Genomic DNA, 22,346 nt, shown 5'->3' on the forward strand with positions numbered 1-22,346 from the left:
TTCCACCTATCCACTCCACCCTCTCCTCCCTGACCTATCACCTTCATCCCCTCCCCCACTCACCCATTGTACTGTATACTACTTTCTCCCCACCCCACCCTCCTCTAGCTTATCTCTCCACGTTTCAGGCTCACTGCCTTTTATTCCTGATGAAGGGCATTTGCCCAAAATGTCGATTTCGAAGCTCCTTGGATGCTGCCTGAACTGCTGTGCTCTTCCAGCACCACTAATCCAGAATCTGGTTTCCAGCATCTGCAGTCATTGTTTTTACCTACAGCAGTGTTAACCACTGAGCCACCACGCTGCTGGGGCCCAAGCACCTTCTGGAAGTCCAGATATATTACGTTTTCAAGATTCCCTTATCCACTTTGCTTGTTATATCTTTGAAGAACTCATGCAAATCAACCTTTCATAAAACCATGCTGATTCTGATAGAGAGCGTTTTGCCTTTCTAAATGTCCTGATATTGCTTTCTTGATCATTGTTTCTAACACTTTGCCAACAATAGATGTTAAACTGACTGGATTGTAATTTCCCACATATTTCTGCTCCCTCTTTTTGAATAAGAGAGTTATTTTAGCATTTTTACAATCCACTGGAACTTTTCCTATGTCCAGAGAATTTTGGAATATTGTTACCAATGGATCCACTATCCGTCGCCATTTCCTTTAATACCCTGGTATTACTGATCACTGCTCAGCGGTCTATAGTTCCCTTGTATCTCCTTGCAGCATTTTAAAAATAAATCCACAACATCAGCCACCCTCCAGTCCTCTGGCACCTCATGGATTGCTGACGATGATACAGATTTCTCAGCAAGGGGCCCAGCAGTCACTTCCCTAGCTTCCCACAGAGTTCTGGAATGCATCAGATTATATCCTGAGGATTTATCCAACTTTATGCATTATTTTAGACATTCAGCACCATCCACTCTGTAATATGGACACTTTTCAAGCTATCACTGTTTATTTCTCCAAGATTTCTCACTTCCACATCCTTCTCCACTGATATGAAATACTTATTTAGTATCTTAACCCTCTCTGGTTCCACACACAGGAAGTGCTGTTGATCTTTCAGGGCCCTATTCTCTCCCTCGTTTTTCTTTTGCCCTGAATATATTTACAACATAGAACAGGACAGCACAGTACAAGCCCTTCAGCCTTCAATGTTGTGCCTGACCTTTTTATCCTACTCTAAGGTCAAATTAACCCTTAATACCCTTCATTTTGCTATCATCCATATGCCTATCCAAGAGTCTCTTAAATGTCCCTAATTATCTGACTGTGCTGGCAGTGCATTCCATGCACCCACCACTCTGTGTGAAGAACCAACCTCTGACATTTCTCCTAAACCTTCCTCCGATCGCCTGAAAATTACACCCCCTTGTAACAGTCATTTCTGCTCTGGGGAAAAATCTCTGACTATTCACTCTATATATGCCTCTCATCATCTTGTACATCTCTACCAAGTCACCTCTCTTCTTTCTTCCCTGCAATAAGAAAAGCCCAGCTCTCTTAACCTTTCTTCATAAGACATGCTCTCCAGTCCAGGCAACATCCTGGTGAATCTCTTCTGCACCCCCTCTAAAGCTTCCGCATCCTATAATGAGGTGACCAGAACTGAACAGAATATTCCAAGTGTGGTCTAACCAAGGCTCTATAGAGCTGCAGTACAACCTGGCTGTTCGTAAACTCGATCCCTCTACTCCTGAAAGCCAACATATCATACGTCGTCTTAACAACCCTATCAACTTGGGTGGCAACTTTGAGGGATCTGTGGATGTGGACCCCAAGATCCTTATGTTCCTCCACACTGCCAAGAATCATGCCTTTAACCCTGTAAAGTGCATTCAAATTCGACCTTCCAAAATGAATCACTTCACGCTTTTCCAGGTTGAATTCCATCTGCCATTTCTGAGCTCAGTTCTGCATCCTGTCAATACTGTGGCAACCTGCAACAGCCTGATGAAGGGCTTATGCCCAAAACGTCGATTCTCCTGCTTCTCTGATGCAGCCTGACCTGCTGTGCCTTTCCAGCATCCCACACACTAACCCTCATTCTGGCTATCCTCTTGTCCCTCACATAAGTGTGGAATGTCTTGGGGTTTTCCTTAATCCTACATGGTAAAGCTTTCTCATGCCCCCTTCTAGCTCTCCTAAGTCCATTCTTCAATTCCTTCCTGGTTACCTTGTAACCTTCTGGAGCCCTGTCTGATCCTTACTTTCTCATCCTTAAGTAAGCTTCCTTCTTCCTCTTGACTAGATGTTCCACATTCCTTGTTACCCAAGGTTCCTTCACCCTACCATCCCTTCCTTGCCTCAGTGGGACAAACCTATCCAGCACTATCAGCAAGTGCTCCCTAAACCACTTCCACATTTCTGTTGTGTTTTCCTGAGAACATCTGTTCCCAGCAGAAAGTGTGTTGCTGGAAAAGCGCAGGAGGTCAGGCAGCATCTAAGGAACAGGAGAATCAACGTTTCGGGCATAAGCCCTTTTTCAGGAATGCGAATCAACATCTATTCCCAATTTAGATGCTCCAGATCCTGCTAAATAGCATTGTAAGTTCCCCTCCCCCAATGAAATACTTTCCCATTTCATCTGCTGCTATCCCCCTCCATGACTATACTAAACATCAGGGAGTTGTGATCACTATCAGCAAAATGCTGTCCCACCAAGAGATCTGACACCTGGCATGGTTCATTGCAAAGCACCAAATCCAATTTAAAAAAAAACAAAAAACAAAGAAAATTTACAGCCCAGGAACAGGCCCTTTGGCCTTCCAAGCCTGAGCCAATCCAAGTCCACCGTTTAAACCTATCGCCCAATTCCTAAGCATCTGTATCCCTCTGCTCCCCACCTACTCATGCATCTGTCCAGACACATCTTAAATGAATCGACCATGCCTGCCTCTACTACTTCTGCTTGCAACGCATTCCAGGTACCCACCACCCTCTGTGTAAATTACTTGCTGCATGTATACCTCTTAAACTTTTCACCTCTCACCTTGAACACATGATCTCTCTATTGAATCCCTCACCCTGGGGGGACAAACCCTATCTCTATCCACCCTGTCAATGCCATTTTGTAGACCTCAATCAAGTTCCCCCCTCCATCTCCTTTTTTTCTCTTGAAAACAATCCTAATCTTCTCAACCTCTCTTCACAGCTTGCACCTTCCATACCAGGCAACATCCTCATAAATCTTCTCTGCACTCTCTCCAAAGCATCCACATCCTTTTGGTAATGTGGTGACCAGAACTGTACATGCTATTCTAAATGCAACTGAACCAATGTCTTGTACAATTTTAACATGACCTGCCAGCTCTTATGCTTAATACTCCATCTGATGACGGCAAGCATACCATATTCCTTCTTGACCACTCTATCCACCTATGCAGCAATCTTCAGGGTACAATGGACCTGCACTCCCAGATCTCTCTACTCATCAACTTTTCTCAAGGCTCTGCCATTTACAGTATAGTTCACTCTAGAATTAGACTTCCCAAAATGCATCACCTCGCATTTGCCTGGATTGAACTCCACCTACCACTTCTCCGCCCAACTCCCCAGTCTATCTATATTCTCCTGTATGCTTTGACAGTCCCCTATGCTTTCTGCCATTCCACCAATCTTAGTGTCATCTGCAAGCTTACTCATCAGACCAACAATTCCTTCTTCCAGATCATTTATGTATATCACAAGCAACAGTGGCCCTAACATTGATCCCTGTGGAACTCCACTGGTCACCTTTCTCCATTTCGAGAAATTCCCTTCAACTACTACTCTCTGTCTCCTGTTGCTCACCCGGTTCTTAATATCCCGGTGAGACCACACCTGGAATATTATGTGCAGTTTTGGTCTCCAAATTTGAGGAAAGACATTCTGGCTATTGAGGGAGTGCAGCGTAGGTTCATGAGGTCAATTCTCGGAATGGCGGACAATCTTACGCTGAAAGATTGGAGCGACTAGGCTTGTATACCCTTGAGTTTAGAAGGCTGAGAGGGGATCTGATTGAGACGTATATAATTATTAAAGGAATGGACACTCTGGAGGCAGGAAGCATGTTTCCGCTGATGGGTGGAGTCCCAAACTAAGGAATGGTCCACTTAGAACAGAGTTGAGGAGAAACGTCTTCACCCAGAGAGTGGGTGGGTGTATGGAATGCTTTGCCCCAGAAGGCTGTGGAGGCCCAGTCTCTGGATACTTTCAAGAAAGAGTTGGATAGAGCTCTTAAGGATAGTGGAATCAAGGGTTATGGGGATAAGACAGGAACAGGATACTGATTGAGGATGATCAGCCATGATCATAATGAATGGTGGTGCTGGCTCGAAGGGCAGAATGGCCTACTCCTGCACCTATTGCCTATTGTCTATCCTCTAGCCTACCTAACACATCTTCCCTACTTGTGTCAATGTGATCCAGAGTAAACAAACTTCTATCTCTAATCTCAACATTCATCATGTCCCTCTCCTCAGTGAACACTGATGCAAAGTAATCATTGAGAGTCGACGTAGAACCTTCCTTATCCTTTAGTGAACCGACCCTTTCTCTAGTTACCTTCTTGCTTCACATATATGAATAAAAGGCCTAGGGATTCTCCCTAATTCTGCTCGCCAAAGTTATTTCATGACCCCTTTTAGCCTGCTTGATGCCTCGTTTAAGATTGATCCTTCTCTCCCAATATTGCGCTAAGGCCCGTTCTGTCCTTAGCTGCCTGGACCTTATGTACGCTTCCCTTTTCCTGTTGGCTATTGCACGATTTCTCCTGTCATCCACGGTTCACAAATCTTGCCTTTCCTATCCCTTGTTTTCAAAGTATCTTCAACCTATCTTTGAAAGCCTCCCACATATCAAATGTGGACTTCCCTTCAAATAGCTGTTCCCAATCCACGTTTCCCAGCTATGGCTGAATTTTGATATAATTGGCCTTGGCCCAGTTTAGTACTCTTCCCTTAGGGCCACTCTAATTTTTGTCTACGAGTCTTCTAAAACTTACAGAATTGTGGTCACTGTTCCCAATGTGGCCTCTCTTCTAGTCAGCCTACCTACTGAACACACCTGACAAAAACTGCACCATCCAAACTATTTGCAGTAAGCCGATTCCAATCAATGTTGGGGAAGTTGAAGTCACCCGTGACAACAACCCTGTAAGTTCTGGACCTTTCCAAAATCTGCCTCCCAGTCCTCCGTGTGTCTCTCACTACTGGGGGATCTGTAGAAAACTCCCAGTAAAGTGACTGACTGCTCCATTCCTGTTTCTGTTTTCCACCCATACTGACTCTGTAGACAAATCCTTCTCAATGGTTTCCCTCTTTGCAGCTGTGATACTAACCCGGGTTAGCAATGCAAACCCCCTACCTCTTTTACCATCACACTCATGCACACACATTACCAAGCTTGCAAACACACAGTCTCTCAGCGCACTTACACTCTGTGTCATGCGTGCTCTCTCTCTCTCTCTCTCTCTCTCTCTCTCTCTCTCTCTCTCTCGCATGTACGCGCACACAACTCTGTAGGGTGAATGTGTATTTGCAGACACATTCTATTTTGCTGAAAGACTCCCCCTCAGTTTCCTACGCTCTGAAGAAAAAGTCCTAACTTGTCCAGTCTCTCCCTATAACTCAGTCCCTTGAGCCTTGGCAACATCCTTGTAAATTTCTTCTGCACTCTTTCCAGTTTAAAAGCGTTCTTTTTATGGCAAGCTGAATGTAATACAGTACTCCAAGTGTGGCCTCAACAACACCTTGTATAACTGCAACATAACTTCCCAACTTCTTTACTCAATGCCCTGACTGCTAAAGGCCAGTGTGCCAAAAGCATCCTTCACTGTCCTGTCTACCTGTGACTGGAGAACCATGAGCCTGAACTCCCAAGGTCCCTCTGTTCTACTACTCTTCTTCAGACCCTACCATTCACCATAAAACTCCTACCTTGATTTGACTTTGCAAAATGCAACACTTAACATTTATCTATATTGAACTCCATTTACCATTTCTCGACCCACTTCTTCAACTGATCAGGGTCCTGCTGCAATTTCTGATAACCTTCCTCACTGTCCACAATATCTCCTATTTTAGTGTTAGCAAACTTACTAATCATGCCTTGTACATTCTCATGCAAATCACTAATATAGATAACAAACATCAATGGACGCAGCACTGACCCTGAGGCACTCCACTCGTCACAGGCCTCTATTCTGACAAGCATCCTTCCACTATTACCCTCTGCTTCCTACCGTAAAGCCAATTGTGTATCCAATTTGCCAGCTCGCCCTGGACTCGATGCAATCCACCCTTCCAGAGCAGCCTACTTTGTGGAACCTTATCAAAGGCCTTACTGCAATCCATATAGATAATGTCTACCGCCCTGCTCTCATCAACCTTCCAGGTCACTTAATCAAAGATTTCCTTTCAAATTTGCTTCTTACTTTCCTGCTGACTATTGGGAGTCTGTAGTACAATCCCAATAAGGTGATCATTCCTTTCTAATCTCTCTCATTTCTTTTTCTAAAGAGTCGTCTCTTCACTGTGAGGCTGTCTCTTCAGGTCCAAGTCTGTACTGGTGAAAACATAAAGTCCTCTATTCTTGCTATCAAAGTGCATAACCTCTCGGTTTCCCGCATTGTGTTCTATCTGCCACTTCTTCGCCCACTCTCCAAGCCAAAAGCCCTCCTAGGCTGTAACTGTTCCATGGTTAGCTGATACAGGAGAACTTGGATACCATTTCAATCTATGTTCTAACATTCAGTTGGATTGGTTAGATCTAATTGATTAGGCTGATTTTTGTTTGTTCATTCATTTTTGAAGCCACCCCACCTTCTCAGCGCTACCTGTCCCTCCTCCATCGATGACACAATATCCAGTTCCTTGGTCCAGATCATTAATGTATAACACAAATATTTTCTGTCCCAACACTGACCCCGATAGAAGTCCAGTGGTCACCAGCAGCCACCCTGAAAAAGATCCCTTTATCCCCACTCTCTGCATTCTGCCACTCAACCAGTCCTATATTCATGCCAGTACCTTGCCCCTAAATCAACAGGCCCTTATTTTAATTAGCAGCCTCCTGTGTGGCACCTTGTCCAAGGGCTTTTGGAAATCCAAATAGATCATATCCACTGGCTCTCCTTTGTTTAACTTGCTCGTTATCTCCTCCAAATTCTAACAAATTTGTCAAATACGCTGTCCCCTTGATGAGGTCATGCTGACTCAGCCCTATTTTACCATGCACATCCAAGTGTCCGACAATCTCATCTTTAGTAATGGATTCTTAAATCACACCAATGACCAATGCCAGATTAACTGTCCTGTAATTTCCCATTGTCTGCCTCTCTCCCTTCTTAAACTGAGGTGTTACCTTAGCCACTTTTCCTCTGGAATCCTCCTTAACTCCAGCGATTCCTGAAAGATCACGACCAATGCTGCCACAGTCTTATCAGCTATCTCCTTCAGGACTCTCAGCTGTGGTCCATCATTGCTAGTATTTATCCACCTTCAGATCTTTCAGCTTCCCCAGCACCACCTCCTTCGTGACGGCAACTGAATCTGTTCTTTTCAAAAGGTTTTTCCGAACTACTTGTAGTCACTCCTCAAAAAAAAAAAACAGGATCCCATATGATAGATCATTTTCTCGAACTGCTTTGACATCTTCAATTTGTAGCCAAGTTTAGAGTGGTGCTGGAAAAGCACAGCAAGTCAGGCATCATTGGAGGAGCAGGAAAATCGACGTTTCGGGCAAAAGCCCTTCATCAGGAATTTCTTTTCCCCTGCTTCCCTGATGCTGCTTGATCTGTGCTTTTCCAGCACCACTCTTATCTTGACTCTAATCTCCAGCATCTGCAGTATCCACTTCCGCCTATCTTCAATTTGTATGCATACACTCTTAACTTTCTGTGATCCTGTATACATTTTTGAATTGTGCCTTTGAGTGTGTATTACTATACCTTTTTGTTTGGAAGAATGGGGAAATCGCTTCAAATCTTATGTTAAATTTAATTTGTCCATTTAACCATCTTGTTATAACCCTTTTGATAACCTACGATATTTCTCATCAGTCACAATGCTACTTCAGTAGGAACAGGAAAACTATCATGTGGGCATATAAATTAGGAGAAGGAGAAGGCCCCTCAGCTCCTTGAACCTGATCCAGCATTTGATAAGCTTATGGCTGGTTTTATTCAAGCAGATTCCGAACATCCCCTGATAATCTTCCTCCTCTTGTTTTCCTGTCAAGTCCCCTCAAGATTTTGTATTGTTATGAAGTTGCAGGCATATACTGTACCTTTAAGAGACAGAAAGAATGTTGTTCTGAATTGAGTTTATAAGCACCTGTGTACAGAACAACTTTGATTATCTGAACGAGACGAGTAGGGATTATTTTGTTCGGATAACTGATCTAATCGTAAACAAGCAATAATTTGAGTGCTGGTTATCCAGCAATGCACGCTATAATGCCATTTAACTGATAACTGAATGCGGAGTTGCCTCGTGCTGTTTTTATGGGACCTTGAAATCTTGTTCAGATAATCCGAAATTTGACTAATTGATGTTTAGATAATCGACATTGTATTGTATATGACGAGATAGCAGTCCCAGAGTGTACTGGAAAAATGAAAATATGTAACATTTGGCTGTGAATTGGATACCTATGTTTTGGTTGCTGTTTTGATAACAGTTCGAATTTAACCTCAGTTTAAATTATGCCCCAGGATACTAAAACCCAATCGAGTTTGTTTTTTTTGCTAACATCAAACCAATGAGACAATCCGATGTTGGGGATATAAGAATGCGAACATTTTGAAAATTGATCAGAGAGCAACTGCCATGGAGAGCGAAACTGCTGGAGAGTTAATTGCCCATCTGACATCTTGCTCTCGAAGTAATTAGAAAACACTCACAATCAAAGGTACCTTTCATGCAAAACATATTTGCAGTAAAAAGAAAGAAGACAACCCAGAGATGTAATCAGGAAAATTGAAGACAGCGGAGGAGACAGAGACTATGATTTTGAGATTGATGTAATTTTACTAAGTGCCTTATTGGAACAGCATAATATAGAGTTGGAATGAGGGAGTAAGCTGTTAAGAGAAAGGGGGTCTTAGATTTGTGATTGTTTTATGGTTAATGTTCACTTTTAGAGAGAGAAAATAAATTGGTGTTATTTTCTTTAGTGAAATTTGGGAGTTCTCTGTCACCCATTATCTTAACAGATTACAAAGCGAGTCAAGATTTTCTGAGTGTTTTGGTTTAATTAACAGAAGAGGTTTGCCTCTGTGTCGTAACAGTTTGGGGGCTCAGGTCTGAGATTTGAATAGGTTTGAACCGATTTGAACTGATTTGGGGTAATAAAGATCCCAACAGATTAAGCACTTGTGGTTAGTGTCCTAGAAATAAAACTTAGGTGAGAAAATTTGTTTAATTTCAGTTACTTGTAGTTGGTTAGATTCCCTACAGTGTGGAAACAGGCCCTTCAGCCCAACAAGTCCACACCAACCCTCCGAAGAGCAACCCACCCAGACCCATTCCCCCTACACCTAACACTATGGACAATTTAGCATGGCCAATTCACCTAACCTGCACTTTTTTGGACTGTGGGAGGAAACCAGAGCACCCGGAGGAAACCCAAGCAGACACTGGGAAAATGTGCAAACTCCACACAGATTAAAAGTGAGGGAAATGGCTCTTAAGATTGCTTCAGAGGTTCTGGGGTTTGAAGATGCTTACCAAATTTGCCAAGAAAACTTAGCAAACCGGAGGAAGGGTGTACTTTTAGAATTAGTGAATAGGTTAGAATTGAGTTTAACCAGGGAAAAAAGGAAAGCTGAAATTGTAATAGAGTTGGTCAGGCATTTAGGTGTATCAGAGAAACAGACAAATGAAAACCTTAACTTGCAATTAAGGCAAATGGAGTTAGAAGATAAAGAAAGGGAAAGAAGAGCTGTGTTAGAGGGAAAAGAAAGGGAGGCTGAGCAAAGAAAAAAGAGAAGAAAGAGAAAGGGGACAGAATGTGAACTTCAGAAGTTGTGAATTAGTCAGGAAAGTCAATTTAACAGGATGGAAATGAAGAGAGAACATAGTGATGTACACAAATATGTTAAAACATTGCCATATTTTGATGAGAAAGAAGTTGAGACCTCCTTTATTTAATTTGAAAAATTGGCTAGGCAGAGTGACCAGAGAACTTTTAGTAATGCTAGTTCGGGCTAAGCTGGTAGGCAGAGCCAGTGAGGTATTTGCAGCACTGTCAGATGAGGGGGGAGCAGAGATTATGCAGATATCAAACAGGCTATTTTGAGTGTCTATGAATTGGTACCAGAAGTGTATAAACAACGGTTCAGAAACATAAAGAAGGAATCAGGTCAGACTCGCGTTGAGTTCAAAAGAATTAAACATGTTAATTTTGATAGATGGGTGAGTGCTTTAAAAATAGATAAGACCTGTGAGGCTCTAAGAGATTTATTCTGGTGGAGGAGTTTAAAAACTCCCAGAGATGATGAGAACTCATGTGGATGAACAGAAAGCTCAAAAATCGAAGTGCAGCAGAGATGGCAGATGAATATTCATTGGTGTGTAAGGTGAAATTTAGCTACTGACAGAAATTTCATCCTGTGAGGGATAGAAATTCGGATAAAACGAAGAGTAGATCACGCTGGTAATAGTTTATCACTGATGAAGAAAGGTGTTGGTGAAAGGCCTCAAGTGTTTCCACTGTGATAAGATGAGACACAAAGTGCTGCTTATTGAAGAAAGGCACTCTGAGGAAAAAATATAGTAAAAGAGACTAAGCCAGTGCGATTTAGTGGAAGTAGGAAAGGAAACACCAAGAAAGGTCGAGGAGCTGCAGGAGAGTGCACAGCCTAGGCAGGGGCTGAGTTTTGAGTTAGTGCCTGACCTCTATAAAGAGGGTAAAGTCTACTCCGGAAGAATGGGAGAAGGGAAAGAAATTATAATTTTGGGAGGTACGGAGCTAATCAGTCTCTAATAGTAAGAAATGAATGTATTTGCATCTTTCTGATGTGTTACCCAAGAGAGTGGTAATTGGTGGAATACAGTAGATGGACAGAAATTTAGCACTCCTCTGTGTAAGATCAGGTTGGAGATCCAAATCGAGACTGGCAATCATTCCCAGAGTGTCAGTTCCAGGCATACAGTTTGTTCTTGGGAACAACTTAGCAGGATCCAAGGTAGGAGTTACACCCCTTGTGGAGAAGCCAAAGGAAGACCAGGGAATTGAGGAGTTAAAAGAAAAATACCCTGGAATTTTTCCAGATTGTGTAGTAACAAGATCCTACTGTTATAAGTCACAGCAAGCAGCAAAAACTAAAGAGAAAGGTAAAGAAATTGAGGTTCAGTTAGCTGACACCCGGTTTGATGTAATGGTGCAGGAAAAACTAAAGCAGGTGGAGGGTCAGGAAGAGTTGTTTAGTCCTGAAAGGCTAATGGAGTTATATATAGATTCATACTCCGAAAAGGAATCAGAATGTATCCCCAAAGGTTGTTAACTTAAGGATAGAATCCTAAGAAGAAAATAAAGGCCGTGCCAGGTTAGTGAAGAGGAGAAATGGGTGGAAGGGCGCCAGATTGCATTGCCGGTAGCATACAGAAATGAAGTATTACGGGTCGCACATGAATTACAAGCAGGAGGTCATCTAAGTGTGAGGAAGACTCAGGCTAAGGTACAAAAGCTCTTTTGACCTGGACTGCATAAGGATGTGGTTAAATATTGCTGTACGTGTCATATGTGCCAAATGGTAAGTAAGCCACAGGCAGTAATAAAACCAACACCTTTGTTGCCAATTCCCACATTTGAAAAATCTTTCACGTGGATTATGATCCCCTCCCAAAAACTAAAAGTGGGAAACAATACTTGTGAACCATAATGGATGTGTCTACCAGATTTCCTGAGGCATTCCAGTCTGGAATATTTTGGCGAAAAGGGTGGTGGAGGAATGGTAGCTTTCTTTTCCCCATATGGGCTACCCAGAGAGATTCTGTCAGACCAAGGGTCTAATTTTACTGCTAGACTGTTTAAGGATGTCATGGACAGCTTAGGCATAAGGCACTTTAAATCAAATGCATACCATCCTGAATCCCAGGGAGTTTTGGAAAGATGGCATCAGACCCTGAAAACCATGTTAAGAGTGTACTGTCAGGATTACCTGAATGATTGGGATAAAGGCACCCCATTTGTATTGTTTGCCATTAGAGATGCCCCAAAACGAAACTACTCCGTTTACTCCCTTTGAGTTAATATTCAGACATGAAGTGATAGGCCCTTTGAAATTAATTAAAGAACATTTGATAGGACCGAAGTCTGAGATCTCACACTTGGATTATGCACCAAGTCGGATAGTGGGGATCCCGCTGATTGTTAGCTCCATACCTGGTGGGACTCAATGATTTTGTGTGGACTACTGGAAGGTCAGCACTGTAACTAAATTGAGCTCCTATCTAATACCAAGATTGGAGGACTGTATAGAGAAAATTGGACAAGCCACTTACATCACAAAGTTGGACTTACTGCATGGTTATTGGCAGGTACCTTTATCAGAGAGAGCAAAAGAAGTTTCTGCGTTTGTAACCCCAGTGGGCTATATCAATTCAAAGTGAATCCCTTTGGAATGAAGAATGCACCAGCCACATTCCAAAGGCTCATGAACATAGTTGTGGCCAGATTAACAAACTGTGCAGTTTATCTGGATGATGTAGTGATCTTTAGCGAGTCATTGAAAGATCACATGATACAATTGGCAGAGCATTTTGAACGATTACGAGACTGAAAACTGGTAATAAACTTAAAGAAAACAGAACATGAAGATGAAAGCCATTGAGAAATTTCCACAACCGTCCTCGAAAGAGGTGCCTCAATTTCTTGGGACTGAGCGGATTCTACTGGAAGTTTGTTCCAAAGTTTAGTGTGTTTACTGAAGAACAACACAAAATTCCGGTGGACAGAACAATGCCAGGAGGCTTTTGAGAATTTAAAAGCCGTATTAACCACTGCACCAATTTTAGCTACACCAAATCTTTTCGAAACCCTTCAAAGTTGCAATCGATGCTAGCGATATAGGAGTTAGAGTTCTACTGCTGCAAGAAGATGATGGAATTGAACGGCCAATCAGCTACTTTTCAAAGAAACTCGATATCCACCAGAGAAAATACTCTACCATCTAAAAAGAATTATTCAGTTTGGTACTGGTCTTGCAACATTTTCGTGTTTATGTGACAACCAGTGTTTCGGAGACAGTTGTGTACACAGACCACAACCCTCTTACGTCCTTGGTAAGATTTAAAGGCAAAGATTAGATTAGATTACATGACATTACATTACAGTGTGGAAACAGGCCCTTCGGCCCAACAAGTCCACACCGACCCACCGAAGCGCAACCCACCCATACCCCTACATTTACCCCTTACCTAACACTACGGGCAATTTAGCATGGCCAATTCACCTGACCTGCACATCTTTGGACTGTGGGAGGAAACCGGAGCACCCGGAGGAAACCCACGCAGACACGGGGAGAACGTGCAAACTCCACACAGTCAGTCGCCTGAGGCAGGAGTTGAACTCGGGTCTCTGGCGCTGTGAGGCAGCAGTGCTAACCACTGTGCCACCGTGCTGCCCACTATTATGACACTATTTTCTTGAATTCTTATGTTACAGACTTTTAATTTACAAATTGTGTGTGTTGCGGCTCAAAGCAATGTGATAGCACTTGCGTTACTGCAGATTTAAAGGAAAAAGTGTAGATAAGATTTGACTGATACCAATGTTACATATGTTTGCAGAAATTAATGTGAAAAGTACAACTCAGATTAATGACATGTATTTCATTGTAATGGGATTAAGAATTAGTAAAACAAATAAAGCCATCTTCTCATTATGATTCAGTTTTATCTCAAGGGGGGAGAGCTTATGAAGTTAAAGACGTGTACTGTACCTTTGAGAGAGAGTGCTTTTCTGAACTGACAGATTACAGTAACCTGTGTGTATGACTAGATGGCAGTCCCAGAGTGTACTGGAAAACTGAAATATGTAACCTTTGACAGTAAAATTTATATCTGAATTTTGGTTGCTGCTTTGACAACAATTTGACTTTAGCCAGTCAGTTTAACTTATGCCCCAGGATGCTAAAACCCAATTGAGTTTGCTTTTTTGTTTTGCCAACATCGAACCAATGAGACAATCTGACGTTGGCGGTATAAGAATGCAGACATTTTGAAAATTGGTCAGAAAGCAACTGCCATAGAGAGAAACTGCCCATCTAATCATGCTCTCAAAGAAATTAGAAAGCATTTACTAGCAAAGGTACCTTTTCATGTGAAACATACTCACAGTAAAAAGGAAGACCACAGCCCAGGGTGATCAGCAGCAGGAAAATTGAAGACAGTGGAAAAGACAAAAGACTGTGATTTTGAGATTAAACTAACATCATTTTAATAAATGCCTTTTTGAAACAGCATATTGTCATAGAGTTAGAGTCAGAGCATAAGCAATTAAGAGAAAGAGAGTCTGAGATTTGTGACTTTTTGTTTAGTTTTCACTTTTAGAGTAAGAATATAAATTGATATTTTCTTGAATAGTGGAACTTGGGAGTTTTCTGTCATTCGTATTTTAACAGATTATGAAGTAAGCTTTTCTGGGTGTTTGGTTTAATTAACAGAAAAAGTTCAACCTACTGCTTCGTAGCAGTATGTTTCAATCAAGTCACCTCTTCAATGCCTAAGCTTGGAATCCAAGGTTGCAGAGAAAGCAGATGTTGATGAAAAATGGTATGATCTGAGCATGGGGTAAATGAATTTTCTGAATTTGGATGCTAAGCAGCATTTACAGAAATTTGAAATTCAAGGGATTACAGTGGCAGGGCAGTGTTTGCCATTGTCCGTAATGTTGAGATTTTTTTTCTGTTTGGCATCAGTGCCTAATGGGGTTTTATCTTGTTTTCTGACAGGTTGTTCAGCACTGTGTGAGCTGTCTGGGAGCTGTAGTCAACAGAGTAACTCACAACTATAAATTTGTGTGGGCCTGTTTCAATAGGTATTATGGTAAGTAGCCCTTACTCAAATCTGTGTTCACAGTGACAGCTGCAACTTATTTGTCCATTTTCCATTCCAGCTGTTCAACGTACTATCCTTCTTCATTGTTAATTCGGTTTAAATTGCTTGTGTAAGTTACACAACAGAAATAGACAGAAAATAGATGGATTAAATAGCCTATGTTTAGGCATCACACTAAATTTTTCCATGAATCTACCTTTTCTCCTTAGTGCTTATTGAACTTTCCTTGAAATGCCTCATTTGTTCTTTGTACTACATACTGTTTATGGCATGGCAACATTGAGCTGAAGATGCATGCTGGTGATCTTGCTTCATTCCTTTCACTCTAATCATCTAATTTCTCCAACACATCTTCCTATTCATTTCTCCCTGTTCTGTTGGTATCTCGCATCGCCTACTAAGAATAGTCAATTTGACATTTCAAAGAACTTTGTTCTGCACTTGCTGTTAAATTTACATTTGTCTGATGCTTATGGCCCCCAGTTCTGATCTCCCGACAGATGGAAACATCTTCTGAACCCACCCCCTCGCATGGGGACATGGGTTCAGAATTTACTGAGGCTGCTGGTGGAATTTCAATCAGTTAATAAATCTGCAGTTAAAAGGCTAGTCTCATGATGTTTATATGCTGTTAATTGTCATAGTCCTTGAGTTGAGGAAATCTGACCTGTGTGTGACTGCAGATCCAAAGAAGTATGATTGACTTGTTAATACATTCTGAAATTGCCTGGCAAACTCTCCCTTCAGAACAGAATTGGGTGAACTAAGAGTGACTGCCTTTGACATGTGACTGAGTGTGGCATCAAGCAAAACTAGTCAGTGGGAATTGGGGGAAACACTCCACTGATTGGAGTTATACCGAGCACAAAGGAAAATGGTTGTGGTTGTTGGAGGTCCGTAATCTCAACTCCAGGACATCTCTGCAGAAGTTCCTCAATTTAGTGTCCCAGGCTCAACCATCTTCAGTTATGTTTAGCACTATTCATGACAACCAGATACTGAAGCAGTTCATGTTCAAATGCAGTGAGAGGAATAATATTCAGTCGTGTGCTGTAAAGTAACAAGTAGCATTCACATCACACAAAAGCCAGGCAATGACAATATCCAATAAGAGACAATCTTATGACCACCCCTTAAGATATTACCATGAGCATCATCCTTCGGTTACCATTGACCAGAAACTGGACTAGACTTGCTATAGAAGTGGATTGGCCACAGAATCGGGTCAGAGGCTAGGAACAATGCAGTGGTAAACTCACCTAACTCCCCAAAACTTGCCCATTATCTACAAAGCACACAGCAGTATGATGGAATACTCCGCACTTGACTGGATGAGTGCAGATCCAACAACATTCGCGCTTGACACAATCCAGGACAAAGCAGGCCATTTGACTGACTTCATATCCACAAACATTTATCCCCTCCACCACCAGCAATGTGCGCTATCTATAAGATGCACTGCAGAAATTAAACAAAGGTCCTTAGAAAGCACTTTTCAAACCCACAACCACTTCCATTTAGAAGGACAAACGTGACAGATGGCAGCACTACCATCTGCAAGTACCCCTCCAAATCACTGTCAATCCTGACTTGGAAATATGTCGCTGTTCCTTCAGTTGTCATTGTGTCAAAATCCTGGAATTCCCTTGTTCATGGGATCATGGGTTTACCTACAGCACATGGACTGCAGGCAGTTCAAGAAGGCAGCTCACCACCATCTTCTTAAGGACAGGAAATAAAATGCTGCTCCAGCCATGAGGCCTGTAATCCATAAGTGAATTTTTTAAAAATTCAATTACTGCAATTGTAACCACATTGACTAATAGATATTGATCTAAGAACCACAAGTGGCAATGATAAACTCATCCCTGTAAATCCCACCTTATCAGCATCTGACAATGGCCAATAAAATGGGCGAACTGTCTTGCAGATTAGTCAAGCAATAGCGTGATGTAAGAACACAAATTGCTAGAAAAGCTCAGCAGATCTGGCAGCATCTGTGGAGAGAAATCAAAGTTAATGTTTGGGGTTGAGTGACCCTTCCTCAGAACCCTAGCCTGACATGGTCATTCTTGGAGAACATATAAGAGACACCACACAATCCTTGATCATGTATGGTAACACCAGCAAGACAAACAATAGCACCATAGAGGTATGCTGTTGGGACAGAGTTTCCATAGGACTCCATGAAATCTCATGGCATAAGGCAAGCATGCGCAAGGAAATCCCCGAATACCACCTGCCTCTGTCTTGCTCAGCCTCACACCACACCAGTTGATGAGTAAGTACTCCTCTAGAAAGTTTTGCTTTAAAAATAAATGCTTGCTCATTTAAGACAGAAATGAGGGGAGAAGAATTTGGGGACGGTTGAGTCCAGTGAGTTCCACAGATTCACTAACCTCTAGCTGGAAAAAGTTCCTTCTCATCTCTGTTGTAAAGGGTCATTCCTTCACTCTGAGGCTGTGCCCTTGGGTCCTACCCTCTGATACCAGTGGAAACATCTACTCTGTGCCAGCCTCTCAGTATTCTGTAAGTTTCAATGAGATCCCTCTCATCCTTTTAAACTTCGAGTACAGTCCCAGAGTCCCCAAATGCTCCTCGTGGTCAGCTCTTCATCGTTTGAATCATTCCTTTAAACCCCTGTTCTGCCTTCCATGCCAGCACATCCTTCCATAGGTATGGGATCTAAAACTGCTCCCAATATTCCAAATGCAATCTGACAAGAAGCTTTTATACACAGCAGTACATCCCTGCTCATGTATCCTAGTCCTCTTTACATGAATACTACCATTGCATTTGTCTTTCTAACTGCCAAATGAATGTGCATATTATCCCAAGAGAATCCTGAACTAGGACTCCAGAGACACTTTTTTTGCTTCACTTTTCTGAAGTCTTCTCTCATTTAAAAAATAGTCTGCCTCTACTCTTTGTACTAAAGTGCATAACCTCACACTTTGCCACTTTGCATTCTGTCTACCACTTGTATGACCACTCTCCTATCCTGTCCAAGTCCTTCTGCACCCTCCCTACTTCCTCAATACTACCTGTCCCTACACCTATTTTTCTGTCATCTGCAAACAAGCCTACAGTCCCTTAATGTATAATGTGAACAGCTGCGGACCCAATACTGACCCTACACGGAACTCCATTAGTCACTGGCTGTCATCCTGGAAAAGGCCTCCTTATCACCACTTTCTGCTTTCTGCCAGTCAGCCAATCATCTATCCATGTCAGTATCTTGCCCCAACACCATGTGCTCCTACCCGGCCACCTGTGCAACACCTTGTCAAAGCCTTTTAGAAATCCGGATAGACCACATCCACTGGCTCTCCTTTGTCTAACTTGCTCAGTATCTCCTCAGAGAATTCTAACAGATTTGTCAGGCATGACACTCTGCCCGTGAAGCCGTGCTGACTCAGTTCTACTTTACTTCACACTTCCAAGTTCTCTGCAATCTCATTCTTAATAATGGACTCTCTAATCTTACCAAAGACCGACATCAAGACTGGCTTTTAATTTCCAGTCTTCTGACTCCCTCCTTAGTGTGCTGCATGAGTCATTTTCCAGTACCCTAGGTCCTTCCATGACCCCAGAGACTGCTGAATGAATACCTGCACAATCTCCTCAGCTATCTCCTTCAGAATTATAGAGTGTAGTCCATCTGGTCTAGGTCACTATCCACTTTCAAGCCTTTCAGCCTCCCAGGACCACTACTTTCATCACTGCCCTCTGACTCAATTGAATTTCTGGAATGCAGCTGGCATCTTCCACTGTGAAGACTGATGCAAAGTACCAATTCAGTACTTCTGACATTTCTTTGTTCTTTCTTGCTACTTCTCCAGCCTCAATATCCAGTGGCCCAATATACACTCTTGTCTCTCTCTTGCCTTATATATGTTAAAGATATATCTTGTGATCTTTTATTACTAGCGAGCCCTCATATTTTCTCTACTACCACCACCACCCTCTGCCCCATCCCCACCCACCCATCCCATAACTTTTTTTTTAAGTTATCCTCTGCTGGGTTTTAAAGGCTTTGCAGTCCCGTAGCTTTCCACTAATCTTTACCACATTGTGTGCTTTTGCTTTTATGTTGTCACTGACTTCCCTTGTCAGCCCTAGATGTCTTGTCCTCTGTTTAGTATGTTTGATTTTCCTTGGAATTAATTTCTGCTGTGCCTCCCGAATTAACTCCTGCCATTGCTGTTCCACCGTCTTACCTGCTAGGCTCCCTTTCCATTTTAGATTAGATTACTTACAGTGTGGAAACAGGCCCTTCGGCCCAACAAGTCCACACCGCCCCGCCAAAGCACAACCCACCCATACCCCTAACCTAACACTACGGGCAATTTAGCATGGCCAATTCACCTGACCTGCACATCTTTGGACTGTGGGAGGAAACCGGAGCACCCGGAGGTAACCTTCGCAGACACGGGGAGAACATGCAAACTTCACACAGTTAATCGCCTGAGGCGGGAATTAAACCCGGGTCTCTGGCGCTGTGAGGCAGCAGTGCGAACTGCTGTGCCTCCGTGCTGCCCACCAAATCAACTTTGGCCAGCTTCTCCCTCATGTCTTTGTCATTACCTTTACTCATTTGTAATACCACTACATTTGATTCCAGCTTTACCTCCTTCCAACTGCAGGACGAATTCAATCATATTCCCTAATCAAGTCTCCCTTATTGCACATTATCAAATCCAAAATTGTCTGTACCCTAGTGGGGTCTACCATAATCTGCTCCAAAAAATCATCTTGTGGATATACAATGAATTCCTTTTCTTGAGATGTGCTACTAGCCTGATTTTTCTCAGTCCATTTGAAGCTCTCCCATGATTGGTGCCTTTCTTACATGCCTTTTCTGTCTCCTGATTTATTTTCTCTCCCACTTCCTGACTACCACTAGAAGGCTTGTGCACAACATCCATCGTGTTGTCTTTTTCTTTTACAGTTCCTCAACTCTATCTACACAGATTCCAAGCCTACCAACTCTGTATCAGTTGCTATCGATTTCATTTCTTTCGAATGAGCCAATCCCTGCCCCCTCTGCTCATCTGCCTGTTCTTTCGATCAGTTGTTTGGTTCCTAGCCCTAATACCCTTGCTCAGTAGAACATGTATGATTTGATATTTACATCCCAACCCTAATACCTTTGCAGCTTCATCTCCTGTGATACCAACAACATCATACCTGCTAATTTCAATCTGTGCTATACGCTTATTTACATTATTTCAGAAACTTTGTGCCTTTAGGTGCAACATCCTGAGTCCTACATTGTCTGGGAGGCTGAGGGGGTGACCTTATGGAGGTTTTTAGAATCAAGAAGGGCATGGATAGGGTGAATAGATACTGTCTTTTCCGTGGGGGGTGCTGAGTCCAAAACCAGAGGGCATAGCTTTGAGGTGAGAAGGGAAAGATTTAATGGACCTAAGGGACAACTTTTTCACGAAGACGGTGGTATACGTATGGAATAATCTGCCAGAGGCAGTGGTGGAGGCTGATACAATTACATTTAAAAGGCATCTGGATGTGTACATGAGTAAGAGGGGTTGAGAGGAATATGGGCCAAATGCTGGCAAAAAAACTTAGATTTATTTCGGTTATCTGATTGGCATGGAGTCTATGACTGCTCCCCTTTCTCATAGTTGTCCCCTTATCTGCTGTGTCTGAAGTTAAATTCCTGAGCCTTTCCATATTCTCTGTCCTATTACTTGTTCTCAAAGCTTTAGAACATAGAACAATACAGCACAGAACAGGCCCTTCGGCCCACGATGTTGTGCCGAACATTTGTCCTAGCTTAAGCACCCATCCATGTACCTATCCAATTGCCGCTTAAAGGTCACCAAAGATTCTGACTCTACCACTCCCACAGGCAGCGCATTCCATGCCCCCACCACTCTCTGGGTAAAGAACCTACCCCTGACATCTCCCCTATACTTTCCACCCTTCACCTTAAATTTATGTCCCCTTGTAACACTCCTCTTGTACGCGGGGAAAAAGTTTCTGACTGTCTACTCTATCTATTCCTCTGATCATCTTATAAACCTCTATCAAGTCACCCCTCATCCTTCGCCGTTCCAATGAGAAAAGGCCTAGCACTCTCAACCTATCCTCGTACGACCTATTCTCCATTCCAGGCAACATCCTGGTAAATCTTCTCTGCACCCTCTCCAAAGCTTCCACATCTTTCCTAAAGTGAGGCGACCAGAACTGCACACAGTACTCCAAATGTGGTCTAACCAAAGTCCTGTACAGCTGCACGACTCTTGAATTCAATCTCTCTGTTAATGAACGCTAATACACCATAGGCCTTCTTACAAGCTCTATCCACCTGAGTGGCAACTTTCAAAGACCAATGAACATTGACCCCAAGATCCCTCTGTTCCTCCACCTCACTAAGGACCCTACCGTTAACCCTGTATTCCGCATTCTTATTTGTCTTTCCAAAATGGACAACCTCACACTTGGCAGGGTTGAACTCCATCTGCCACTCCTCAGCCCAGCTCTGCATCATCTGCTGACATCCCTCCCCATAACTTTTTCTGTGCAGCTGAACGCATGCCCGACTACTTAGTTTAAAACTCTTTCTGCAGAACTCGTTATGCAATTCACCAGTACCCTGGTCGTAGATTAATTGAAGTGGAGCCCTTCCCAGTGGAGCAGCTCCCTCCTTCCCCAGTACAAGTGCCATTGGCCCATGAATTCGAACTCATTTATCCCACACTAATCTTTGAGCCATGTGTTTATCTCTTTAATTTTGATGACCCTGTGTCAATTCACTCACGGCTCAGGTAGTCATCTGGAGATTATTGCCTTTCTGGATCTGTTTTAAAGTTATCCCCTAGCTACTCATATTCCCTCAGCAGAACCTGTTTCTAAATATATCATTGGTACTTATGTGAACCAGGACAACTGATTCTTACCCCTTCCACTCCAAGGTCCTCTGCAGCCCAGATGAGAAATCCTGAACCCGGGCACCAGGCAAGCAACACAGCCTTCAGGGCTCTCAATCCTGGCCATAGAAAACAGTATCCATTCCCCTGACTATACTATCCCAAATTACAATTACATATCTTTTGTTTCCCACCCCTTGAATGGTCCTCTGTACCACTGTGCTGTGGTCCGTTTGCTCATCCTTACTCTGATCCAAGTAGGAAGCGACAAGCTCAATAGCTGACGCTCCTTCAGCACTACCTCCTCGATGCCTGTATCTGCCTTGCTTATAGTCACATGCCCCGTTCCTGACCACTGACTGAATTAGAGGTAATCAATCTAAGGGGTGTGACTGCCT

At 42.8% G+C, this 22,346-nt stretch overlaps 1 protein-coding gene across 4 annotated transcripts in view; it reads left to right on the forward strand.

The window, feature by feature from the left end:
* LOC122556264 (nipped-B-like protein) overlaps positions 1 to 22,346 on the forward strand; it is a 536,293-nt gene that overhangs the window by 421,664 nt on the left and 92,283 nt on the right. For all 4 annotated transcript variants that reach the window (XM_043702895.1, XM_043702901.1, XM_043702914.1 and 1 more), the window contains one exon: positions 14,950 to 15,043. In XM_043702895.1, the coding sequence (XP_043558830.1) occupies positions 14,950 to 15,043 (94 nt within the window). The remainder of the gene's footprint in view (positions 1 to 14,949; positions 15,044 to 22,346) is intronic.

This window comes from Chiloscyllium plagiosum, chromosome 2 (assembly GCF_004010195.1).
Source record: "Chiloscyllium plagiosum isolate BGI_BamShark_2017 chromosome 2, ASM401019v2, whole genome shotgun sequence".
NCBI classification, from domain to species: Eukaryota; Metazoa; Chordata; class Chondrichthyes; order Orectolobiformes; family Hemiscylliidae; genus Chiloscyllium; species Chiloscyllium plagiosum.